The sequence below is a fragment of the Gastrolobium bilobum genome, unplaced genomic scaffold (assembly GCF_033153095.1).
Source record: "Gastrolobium bilobum isolate Gb01-03AN ecotype WA unplaced genomic scaffold, APGP_CSIRO_Gbil_v1 utg44884, whole genome shotgun sequence".
NCBI lineage: Eukaryota > Viridiplantae > Streptophyta > Magnoliopsida > Fabales > Fabaceae > Gastrolobium > Gastrolobium bilobum.
In genome coordinates, this window is record NW_026897767.1 from 248,130 (window position 1) to 259,886 (window position 11,757).

An 11,757-nucleotide genomic window follows, 5' to 3' on the forward strand; every position below is an offset into this window, starting at 1 on the left:
ATGGAAACCGGTGGCGGTGGCGGTGACGGAGGGCAACCTGGAGGTTACGGCGGAAGAGGAATTCAGCAACCGCCTCAGGAGCTGAGTCTGCAACCAGAATGGAGACGCCCAAGGTCAAGTGGCTCAGGCGGAAGAGTGGAGAACGTGATTCTTCAACCGGAATGGAGGCGAGGGCAGTCAACTGGTTCTCCTTCTAAGTCTGGCGGTGAAGCGCAGAAAGAGGAGAACGTGATTCTTCAACCAGAATGGAGGCGAGGGAAGTCAACTGGTTCTCCTTCTGAGTCTGGCGGTGAAGCGCAGAAAGAGGAGAACGTCATTCTTCAACCAGAATGGAGGCGCTCAAGGCCAACTCCAACTCCAAGTGTTTGGGAACCAGAATGGAGGCGATCAAGGCCAACCGCTTCTCCGTCGTGGAACCAAAATTACGGTGGCCGGAAACCAGGAACGTTGATTTCCTGTGGTGTTGAAAGAAGCAGAGACACTAATGACTTTTGGCGACATGCTCCAACTCCAGGTATATTCAGTATTCAATATTGAAATAAATATTCTCTTAGCACTTAGCTTTCGCGTTTTAAGATTAGGAAAGAGGAATAGGGATCAAGATATTCTAATGCGAAATGATGCATTCATAACCATTCATTAGAAGAATCAACAGTTTAATTTTTATATGTATCAAATACAGGCACTTGGATAACCAACTAGGATTTGTTATTTACAATCAACTCATTCTCTTCATTGAAACTATTTCCCATATTGACATTCGCTGTATCATTTGTTCACCAATGGATATGTATACAAATTGTCAAAGAAGTATTGTTTTCATTGTTGTGTAGGTTTTTTAGCTATTCATTTTCATTGCAGATTCTGTAGTTCCCAAACTGCAAAGACTTCAAATATCGAAACAATTAGCTATGTCGCCTAGTACCCTCGAAAGAAAGGATAAAATTTCGCCTATTCGGAGACCTGACAATGGTGGCACGCTAGGTATTCTAACGAGCAGACTTCGTGTCAATCATTTCCTTGTTAAGTTGAATCCAGAGAGTATAATAATGCACTATAATGTTGGTGTCAAACCAAAGTTTTCCTCAAATGTTGGCCAGCCTCAGAAATTATCGAAGTCTGAACTTTCCATGATTAGAGAGAAATTGTTTTCTGATGATCCTGAGAGATTGCCCTTGGAGATGACTGCACATGACGGTGCGAAAAATATCTTTAGTGCAGTGCAATTACCAGAAGAAACCTTTACTGTGGATATCTCGGATGGAGAGGATGAAAATACCATTTCATATAGTGTTACCATAACACTTCTTAATAAACTCAGGTTTTCCAAATTAATGGACTATCTTAGTGGGCATACACCCTCAATTCCTAGAGATATTTTACAAGGGATGGACGTGGTGGTTAAAGAGAATCCAGCCAGGCGCACAATTTCTGTGGGACGACATTTCTATCCCACAAATCCTCCTTTGGTAATGAAGGATCTTCACCACGGCATAATTGCCGTTGGGGGGTTTCAGCATAGTTTAAAGCCTACATCTCAGGGTCTGTCCTTATGTGTAGACTACTCAGTGTTGGCTTTCCGAAAGCGAAGGCCAGTCTTGGATTTCTTGTGTGAGCATATTGATAACTTTAAATTAGATGAATTTGAAAACTTTAGGAAATATGTTGAGGAGGCACTTATTGGATTGCAAGTTAATGTGACTCATCGTAAATCCAAACAGAAATACATTATTGTGGGATTAACACCTACGATTACAAGGTATGTCACTTTCGCCAATGACAATACCGAGGGCTGGAATCTTTCAAAGGATGTTAGTCTTCTTAGCTTTTTTAAAGACAAATATGGCAAGGACATTGTATACAAAGATATTCCTTGTTTAGATTTAGGGAAAGGCAACAAGAAGAACTTTGTACCCATGGAATTCTGTATTTTAGTCGAGGGCCAAAAATATCCCAAAAAGCATTTGGATGGTGTTGCTGCGAAGACATTGAAAGCAATGTCACTAGCTCACCCAAATGAGAGAGAGGGTGCAATACAGAAGATGGTGCAGTCAAGTGATGGACCTTGTGGGTAAGGAGAATATTATTTCAGTTGAATTATTTCTACATGTATATGTTTTTGGAACTTGTATTATTACTTTCCTTAGTTCTTAGTTACAGTTGCATGAAATGACAATGATGGGTTTAGATCATTGGCTACTTATTTAGAAGGTAAATTGCAGGTTACATACACTCTTCAATTTTGGCCCATGTGCGGATTAGGGCATAGGGTTTTAAAAGGTGCAGATGACCCCCTAAACTTCATACTTTGGTGCAAAGAACACCCTCCGTCAATTAACTGAACAAGTTTGGTCCATAAGCTCTGGTACCAACTGCCAAAGTTGAAGTTGGTAAATTCTTTAGATCACCAAAATAAGATATTATTCAGAAGAAATTTGATAATAGGACAGGAAAACTTGGTTGCCAGCAGGAAAGAACTATAATTTACTCTTTACGGCAATATTTGAACCTATTAAGAATAGGAAAACGAAGAGACTCAGCTTTCCTTGGAAGAACAAGTGAGAATATTATATTTGACAGTGTTACTAATAGGATAAACTAATTCACAACAACTAGACTCCTAGCTAAATAATATGAATCATACTGCCAGACTCCTAATGAAATTTAGAAATTATGCTTGTGAACACTGAATGAAATATGACATATGGACTTAACTTCTATTTGCAGGGACAAATATTATCCATGTCGCCATTGCTATAGCTTAGCTAATAAGTACAAACTGCATATGTTTTGTATTCATTACTATTGGGTGGGTTTTCAACTTTACAATCCTTCTATTTTTCTCATGTGAATGCTGGAAGTGATTAGTGGGAATATATGTGTAAATATAAGAAAGTATGAAATCTCTTAATGGTTTATTCATTTGATGTCTGTGGATATATTTGTGATTATATAATTGGTCCGTTATCTTTCTTTTCTAATTTATCAGAGACATATTCCGCTTACAATGTCTTTATTGGCAGTGGTGATCTTATTCAAAATTTTGGAATGAGTGTCAACACGACCATGACAACCATTGTAGGACGTGTCATTGGCCCCCCAGAATTGAAGTTAGGTGATCCAAATGGCAAGATTATCAAGATAACACTGGATCTAGAGAAATGTCACTGGAACCTTGTTGGCAGATCAATGGTAGAAAGCAAACCAGTTGAGCGTTGGGCTATTCTTGATTTCACCAGTTCAGGGCCATATAAGTACAAATTAAGAGTAAAGGAATTCATTCAAAAGCTTATTGGTAAATACAAAAAATTGGGTATAGAAATGCAGGAGCCCATTTGGTACGAGGAATCTTCGATGAATATACTTGCGAGTTATGATTTGTTATCCGAATTGCTTGAAAAAATTAAATACAATTGTAAATATAACCAAGGTCACCTGCAATTTCTTCTCTGTGTAATGGCTAAAAAAAGTCCAGGTTACAAGTACCTCAAATGGATTTCCGAGACCAAAGTTGGTATAGTGACACAATGCTGCTTGTCTTATGGTGCTAATCAAGGGGAGGACCTATTTTTTACTAATCTGGCTCTCAAGATCAATGCCAAGCTTGGAGGCAGTAATGTGGAGCTCAGTAATAGGCTCCCTTACTTTGAGGGTGAAGGACATGTTATGTTTTTAGGGGCTGATGTCAATCATCCCGGTTCACGGGACACCAGGAGTCCATCAATTGCTGCTGTGGTTGCAACTGTTAATTGGCCTGCTGCAAATCGTTATGCAGCACGTGTTTTCCCTCAGTACAATCGAAGTGAGAAAATATTGAACTTTGGGGAGGTTTGCCTTGAGCTTGTTGCATGTTATAGGAGGATGAATGGAGTCAGACCAGAAAGAATTGTTGTTTTTCGTGATGGGGTGGGTGAGTACCAGTTCGACATGGTTCTTAATGAAGAGCTATTAGATTTGAAGGGAGCATTCCAAAGATTAAATTATTTCCCAACAATCACTCTAATTGTAGCACAAAAACGACATCAAACTCGGTTGTTTCCAGAGGGTTGGAGGGATGGGTCTTCAAGTGGTAATATTTTTCCGGGAACAGTTGTGGACACAAAAGTTACACACCCTTTTGAGTTTGACTTTTACCTTTGTAGTTATTATGGAAGCCTAGGTACAAGCAAGCCCACTCACTACCATGTCTTATGGGATGAGCACAAGTTTACATCTGATGAATTGCAGAAGCTCATATATGAGATGTGCTTCACCTTTGCAAGGTGCACTAAACCTGTATCTTTAGTCCCTCCCGTGTACTATGCTGACCTTGCTGCTTATAGAGGACGATTATACCACGAAGCAAGCATTGGGATGCAATCTCTGAAGTCAGCAGCATCTCCATTTTCTAAAGCTTCTTCATTGGGTTCACCAACTGCTTCATTTGAACAGGAATTTTACAGGTTGCATGCTGACCTGGAAAACATAATGTTCTTCATCTAAAGGACCTATCATCCACTCTTCCAGTAGCTGGGGAAAAGCTTACAACTTCTCTCCTGTCCACACTTGTTACGAGTCTAACTGCTTTTTCTGCTCAAAATGGTGAAGAAGTTTGTGCGCAAATCTAATGGCGCGTGAGTCTTGAAACTATCTTCTGTTTGCTATAGTACCTTTCCAGTTTAAAGGATTTTTATTCCCATGCATATTGGTAGGCTCTAATCAGCTGGCCATTCTGGAGCTCAAAGCTAGACCTTTAAGTAAATTTTTTATCTTTTAATGGGTATGTATTCAGGTGCCCATTATCTGTTCCTGCACCTTCAGGTGTGCCCTATAGCATTATGTCTCACTGCCAACATGTGTGAATTAAAACTAATGTCTAGTGTCAAGAACTATATGCTGCTGAAAACTGGCAATATCTATTTTCTCTCTAGACTTTATAGTGCTATGCTCAGAGGAACTCAAATTGGCATGCTATCTTCTTATCCAGTTTATTTATTCTTTTGTTTGCACTATTATTAACTTCTATTGTTTGTCTTATTGATTTTGATTTGGCAATTGGTACTATTTTAAATTTTCTTTTTCACATGAACACCTTGGCTTGACATTTTGCAACAGTTATAACATGTATTCCATGCTTCAAAAGGATTTGTTTGATTCCTACACATCTTCAGCATTTTTCAGGTTAAATGGAATTTCAAAAACGGTACCAGCTGCTTCAAATTTTGTAGTTGGCTTGAAAACTGGGAATGTTAAATAATTGCGTGAAAAATCCCTATCATGCATCTCAGTTTTCCTATCTATGCAAGACCCACACAATACCTGTGAATCTTCAATCTTGCTTAGAAGCTCTTCAGCAGACCCGATATCATACTCGATCATGATTACAAATACCATCACCTGGAAAATGGGGAAGAGAAAGAAAACGGGACAGAAATTAAACTCGTGAGTGACATCAGACATGCCACAGTAAAGATCGTCATGGATATCATGTAAGCTATGAGCACATTGGTAGGGGAATGATTACTACTTTTAGCACAAACACTCATAATCTGTAGTCCCATCTTTCTTGAAACTTCAACTCCTTTTTGGTTTTTAAAAAAATCAATATTTCAACTTGTTTCATAAAATCATAAGCTTCATAGTCGAAGGACTTCTGGTTTTGTCACTTTACTGGGCATTCTTGATTCCTTTCATTTCTCTAATATTATCAATGCCTACACTTGTAAGTCCTTCTTCGATTTCTTTGTAGCCCTTTTACTTAAAATTAAGCTTTGACAACTTTTTTGGGAGGCTAAAGCTTCCTCTAATGCTTTTACTAAGACTGTACACTTAAGAGGATTAACACTAATGATTTGTTCAAGTCTCACAGATGTCTGTGTTATGTGCTATGAATGCTCTGTTATAAATAGTTATTGCTATTTGCTTTAGATGGCAGCTGTGAAGAATTTTTTTTTGGGATGCTGGTAAACATAAAATTTGTCTGCCTCACTTGCAAACTTTTAATTTGTTGAGGTTTTGGAAGTAGAAAGGTGGGTAAGGCTCTTAGAATTGAGCTTTATTGCTAGAGTATGGTATATTTGGATAAACAGTAACAACCTTTCTTAAAGTCATAGATATCTCTTTTGCTAGTTCCTTGCCTATATGGATATCAGTTCATGAATGTTTCTCCAAGGCTGTCTTCTTGTGCTTAACAGCTGTAGTTCAAGTATTTGCAATTCTTGTAACAGCATGTTTGAGTTTTCGTTCACACAATTCAGTTTTTTCGCTCTCATCTGTAATTTTTCGATTATTTGAGGCTTGTCCTCTATTAATAAATTTGGAAATCCATATAGATTATGACCTGAATCTGATTGGTTTCTCTTTTCAATATTTATCCGTCCAATTCGCTCCAGAAGATATTTTTATATTTTTTTCCTATATAATTTCGGAGACAATCTCATATTTTTTTTATTTTATGTTCTTGTAGATAGATTTTTGGAATAATTTGTTGGTTGGGCAAACCAAAGAGAATATGGCTTTAAGTTTAATAAACTCTAAAATTTTTTTTTGTTCCTTAATTTTCAATAAGGATCATCACTATACAAAAAATGAATTTATTTTTTTATTAAGTAATAAGTATCATAAGTGTGACTTTAACTATTTTTTTGTTTAAAAATATATCTTCATGACTCGTTGACTTGGTGGAAATCTACATTGAGACTGACATTTGCTGCTGTAGATTTAATCAATTCAAGAAAGAAAAAATTCACCAAATTCCTTTGGAGATTGCTTGTAACATGTATTTGGTCACATTAAAAATATATATCTCCTAGAAAATCAGGTTAATTAAGTTATAGGTTGGCTCATTTTAATATTACTTATGAGATATTAAAACTTACAATATTTTTTATTTTAATTCAATTCTAAAAAAAAGTATACATGAATTTTATTTTGTAATGTATAATTCTCTTAAAATTTGAACTAAAAACTTATCATTTTTTATTTATTTTAACATTTAATAGGTCACATAAAGAAATTATTTTTTGGAGAAAAAAAAAAGTTTACTAATTTACAAATATTTACAAAATTTAAATTTTTTATTTTTCTTCAAACTGTAAAGAATTATGTTACAAAATATCTTTATCTATAAAATTTGATAATAACTAAAAAATTTAGGGGATTATTTGTAATTTATCATGAATAATTGGATGAAGTACCTGAAGCTTGATCGTGGCAGCAATGGATTTGTGCTTGTTTGGGAGTCATCTAATATATCATTGAGATACAGAATTATTGCCTTTTGACTCCTTTAAGATCTCTGTTCAGATACTACCTTTTAGTGTATCATTTTCATGTAATAATTCTTATAACTTTCTTTAGACAAGTAAGTAAATATTTATTTCTCTAATTATATTTGTCAAATGTATTTTCTTTTCTTTTTTTCGAAAGCATATTTGTAAAATGTTAAATGGGCTAGGAATAAAATTGGCAGCAGGAGGTAGTACTAGTAGCTTGGACAGAGAATGCTTAAAAGGGTGTTAGCAGTTTTGGGCTGAGAAAAAAAAAAGATACCACATCATTCATTAGTAAGCTTTGGTGAAAAAAAACTCTGTTAAGTAGTATCACCCTGTCCTATCTATCATATATATGCATGGTTAAGAGTTACAAAGATAAAGAAACTCTTGTTCAATCACAAGGCCTTATAAAAGCTATTTTAATGTGATTGAATTACTACAACCATATATATATATATATATACATATATATATATATATATATATATATATATATATATATATATATATATATATATATATATATATACACACACAATTTTGATGCGTGAAGAAACACCACCCACATCTCTAATATATGAGAACTTAACTCTCTTAATATGCTTCATCAGAATCATAGTCATATTCAGCTTCACTTCCCATTTCATATTCAGTTTCACTTTCAATTTCAGAATCTTCTTCTGACTTGAATGTGAATTTCATCTTTTGGCTAACTAACTCAGCAAGGTCCTTCCTATTGCAAATATTATAGGCATCTATAATAGCGTTGAACAAAGACTCACTTGGCTCAATATCTCCATATTCTATTTGGCTATATATCCGTTTCACACCTTCAACCATGCCAGCTTTTCCATAACAACCTACCAGATTAATATGAGTTACAAGGTCTGGTTCCACATGCTTATCCCGCATTTTCATATATATATTCAAGGCCTTATCAATATTTCCAGCTGAAGCATATGCATAAATTGCCACATTAAAAGCGGTTGAGTCAAGATCAATCTCAGATTCTATGAATGTTTGAGCAGATTCAAGTGCCAAAGCATGCATACCAACTAAAGAGTACAAAGAAGTCAAGATTGCTTGTCGAGCATAAGGTTTTCCCTCCTGGTAAGATGACTCTAATTGTTCCACTGCTTCAATTGGAATCCCTCCCTTCTTTAATACAGTAAATAACACATAAAAAGTTCCCTCATTTGGCAAGAGCTTCTGAGATATCATCTGATGTATTAGTTCACCACACTCATAAATTTGTCCATTAGTGGAATAACACACTAGTACCTTATTAAATGATGCACAATCCCTTAGTAAACCTGACAGTTTCATCTCCTCTGCAATCTCAATGGCCTCATCAAGCATGCCCACATCTTTATAAAGATACATTATTGTTGCATATGAAACTTCATCTGCCAAGCCCTTTTCTCTCAAATTTTCAAAAGAAAACCTGGCTTCGGATACCAAGCCAAGATCTGCAAAGAGGCGAATCATACTATTGCAAGCAACTAAATCAAGACCCCCTTCGATGTTCTGCATTCGCTCATAGATGGATTTTGCTCCTTCCAAGTTTCCAACCTTACAATAAGACTTTAGAAGGGATGTTAACACAACTAAATTTGCTGATATTCCAGATTCTTCCATCATTTGGAAATATTGAAGTGCCTCTTCAAGACTACCAAATTCTGCAAATCCATTTATTAAAGATCCATAAACAACCTCATTTGGTTTTACTCCGGCTTTTAGCATTTCCTGGTACATACTGACTGCATCAGAAAGCTGACCAAGGCGAGCATAGCATCCAATAAGAGCAGAAAAAGTTTGACAATGTGGCTTAAACCCCATATCCTGCATTTCAACCACGAGGTCCTTTGCTTGGTCTGCAAAATCAGCACCTGATAACATTTGAATAATAGAATTATAAGTGCAATCATTCGGCCAAGTCCCGTGATTTTTCATCCCTTTGAAGAGAACAACAGCTTCATCATAAAGTTCTGCTTTGCCATATGCTTTAATCATGACGTTGTATTCTACAACATCCCTTGTATGTCCTGCCATTTCCCTTTCCCTATTAAAAATGTTCTCAGCTTCGGCCCAAAGTCCCTTTTCAGCATAAGCATCCATAATTGCAGCACATATAGTTGATGATGGTTCCCCCACATTCATTTGAAACTTCTGAAGCAAGTCCTTTGCTTTATCAACAGCCCCTTCATTAATATACATCTTGACAATACCAGGAACAGAATGCTCATCAACAGAAACAGAAAATTTCTCCATTTCATCAATTAAAGCTTCCACAGCTTGAACCATATTGTTTGCGCATAAAGCACCAAGAAGAGCTCTGTGAGTTACAGCATCTGGGAAGAGCCCAACTTCTCTAATTCTTCTATAACAAGAGAGAGCAGCATCAATATTCCCCGCATTAGCATACAAAGACAAGAAAATGTTATAAGTTTTTGTATCAGGGGATATACCCTTTTCTTCCATTTTACCAAGCAAAGATTCAGCTTCTACCAAATTACCATGACTTCCACAAATAAAGATCATAGTGTTAAAAGTGTATGTATCCACTGCCACTCCAGATTTTAACATGTCAGCAAAGACATCAGCAGCATCATTTAGCCGCCCGGCCTTGCCATACAAGTCAATCATGGTATTGTAAGTGGAAGATATCCTAGGTTTCTGGGGAACATTCTCTATATTCAATGAAGTCATAGAACTAGAATCAGGAATTCTCCCACCTGTCTTAAAGAGCTCAGTGGAAAGAAAATGCTTGAAACTAATAGGTATTGATCTAGAGCTATTCATAGTAACCATTAAAGAATCCAAATCAAGATCATCTAACTCAACTTTCCCAGCACACCAGTTCTTGTAAAACCTATCTGCCCTATCAAATTCTCCCACATCCTTCAAGACCTTAACAACCGTACTCATGGTGACCTCATCAGGGAAAAACCCCCTCATTCTCATATGCTTAATCCACAAAAGAGCTTCTATTACAAGACCTGCTTTGCCATAGACATCAACAAGCATGCTATAAGTGTTGTTTGTGGGCAAAACACCGTTTTTGGCCATATCTACCCAACAAAGCCTCAATTGATCCCATTGTTGAGCTTTACCCAGTGCTCTAAGCACCACATTATAATGAATTACATTGGGAACGTGCCCTGTCTGTGACTTGAACCACTCAAAAACCCTCACAACACGTTCCCAGCTACGCTGTTCTTTGAGGATAACAGTGATTTCTTTTGGACCCAGATTCTCATCTAAGGAATCAAGAGCCTCTTCAACATCATGAGCCAGCTCCAATGACCTCAATACTGAAGGCAACACACCACCATAGTTCTTCTTCTTCTTCTTCCTACCATGCATGGAGGAAGAAGAATTGGTGGGCAAAGGTAGAGTCTTTGAATGGCAACAACGAATACGTGGACATACCCACCTTGTGTTGAGTGGTGACAACTGAACCCAGAGAGGTTTGGTGAAAAAGTTGGCAACAAAGTTAGAAGAAGACAATGAAGAAGAAGAAGAAGAAGAAGAACTTACAGGGAATATATCTGCAGATGACATGTTTATTACAAAGTGAAATTGGAAGAAGAAGAAGAATGAAGAAGAAGGAGAGGTTGAAGGAAAACGGCGAAAGGCGCAAGGCAAGACCTTGTTACGAGGAAGGAAGACAAAAATTCTAACCAGTGTTTTTGTAGGGTTTATACAAATAAAAAATATTATATTATAAATAAAAATATTTTTGAAATAAAATACAAATCTAATATAAAAAAATATTATTATAATAACCATTTGAAAATCACAATTGAAGATTAGTATTTGCTTTTTTCCTCCTATTATCTCTAGTATAGTGCACCACTTGATTCGATGCAAATTGTCAAAAAAATTGTTGGCCAATGATTGAAAAAAATAAACTTATTAATTAAAGAGTTTCCTAATCTAGATGAGAGAATAAATTTGCTGGCTAAATTTATTGGATTGATTAAGTCATCCTAATAGTAAATATGTAGAGTGATGTCATTTCAATTTAATGTTTTTTGAGGTTTATTGCTCAAATGTTGTCAAAGTTATACTTGATGTACAAGTCATAAATTTCAATACTTATCTAAAATATGAGTTCATCTAATCTCATGTTACATGAGAGAAGATATCTTATGTTGTAGAGACACATGTGGTGGGATTCATTATTTACAAAAAAAAAACGATTTTCGATGGATCTATAGAAGATAAACTACTCTTACGTTGCATAAGAGTAGTTTTTTCTCTAAAATATTGTACTTTAGGAATGGAATGTGTAAATGCAATTTTTATGTGTGGAGGTGGTGTAATGATAACTATCGTGAAAGTTGGAGTTTAGAACTTACTTCTAGGCTTTTAGCATACAAGAGTTATGTGCTTCTGGTTTAAAATTGTTTTATTTAATCTATTTGATATCATTGATGGAGCTTTCTTAAATTTCACTAGCAATTCAACATTACTGAAAGTTGGAATTGTTCTTTATTTT

The 11,757-nt window shown here is 36.0% G+C and overlaps 2 protein-coding genes across 2 annotated transcripts; one reads left to right on the forward strand and one right to left on the reverse strand.

Moving 5' to 3' along the window:
* On the forward strand, positions 1-4,960 carry LOC133310045 (protein argonaute 2-like). The gene is made up of 4 exons (XM_061510924.1): positions 1-514; positions 644-654; positions 843-2,071; positions 3,024-4,960. Exons 1-4 carry the CDS (start codon positions 1-3, stop codon positions 4,480-4,482), a joined length of 3,213 nt encoding a protein of 1,070 aa, XP_061366908.1. The 3' UTR covers positions 4,483-4,960.
* Positions 4,961-7,847: 2,887 nt separating this feature from the next.
* On the reverse strand, positions 7,848-10,817 carry LOC133310047 (pentatricopeptide repeat-containing protein At1g73710). Its single transcript, XM_061510925.1, has one exon. The coding sequence runs from the start codon at positions 10,815-10,817 to the stop codon at positions 7,848-7,850; it is 2,970 nt and encodes a 989-aa protein (XP_061366909.1).
* Between the last annotated feature and the right edge of the window lie 940 nt (positions 10,818-11,757).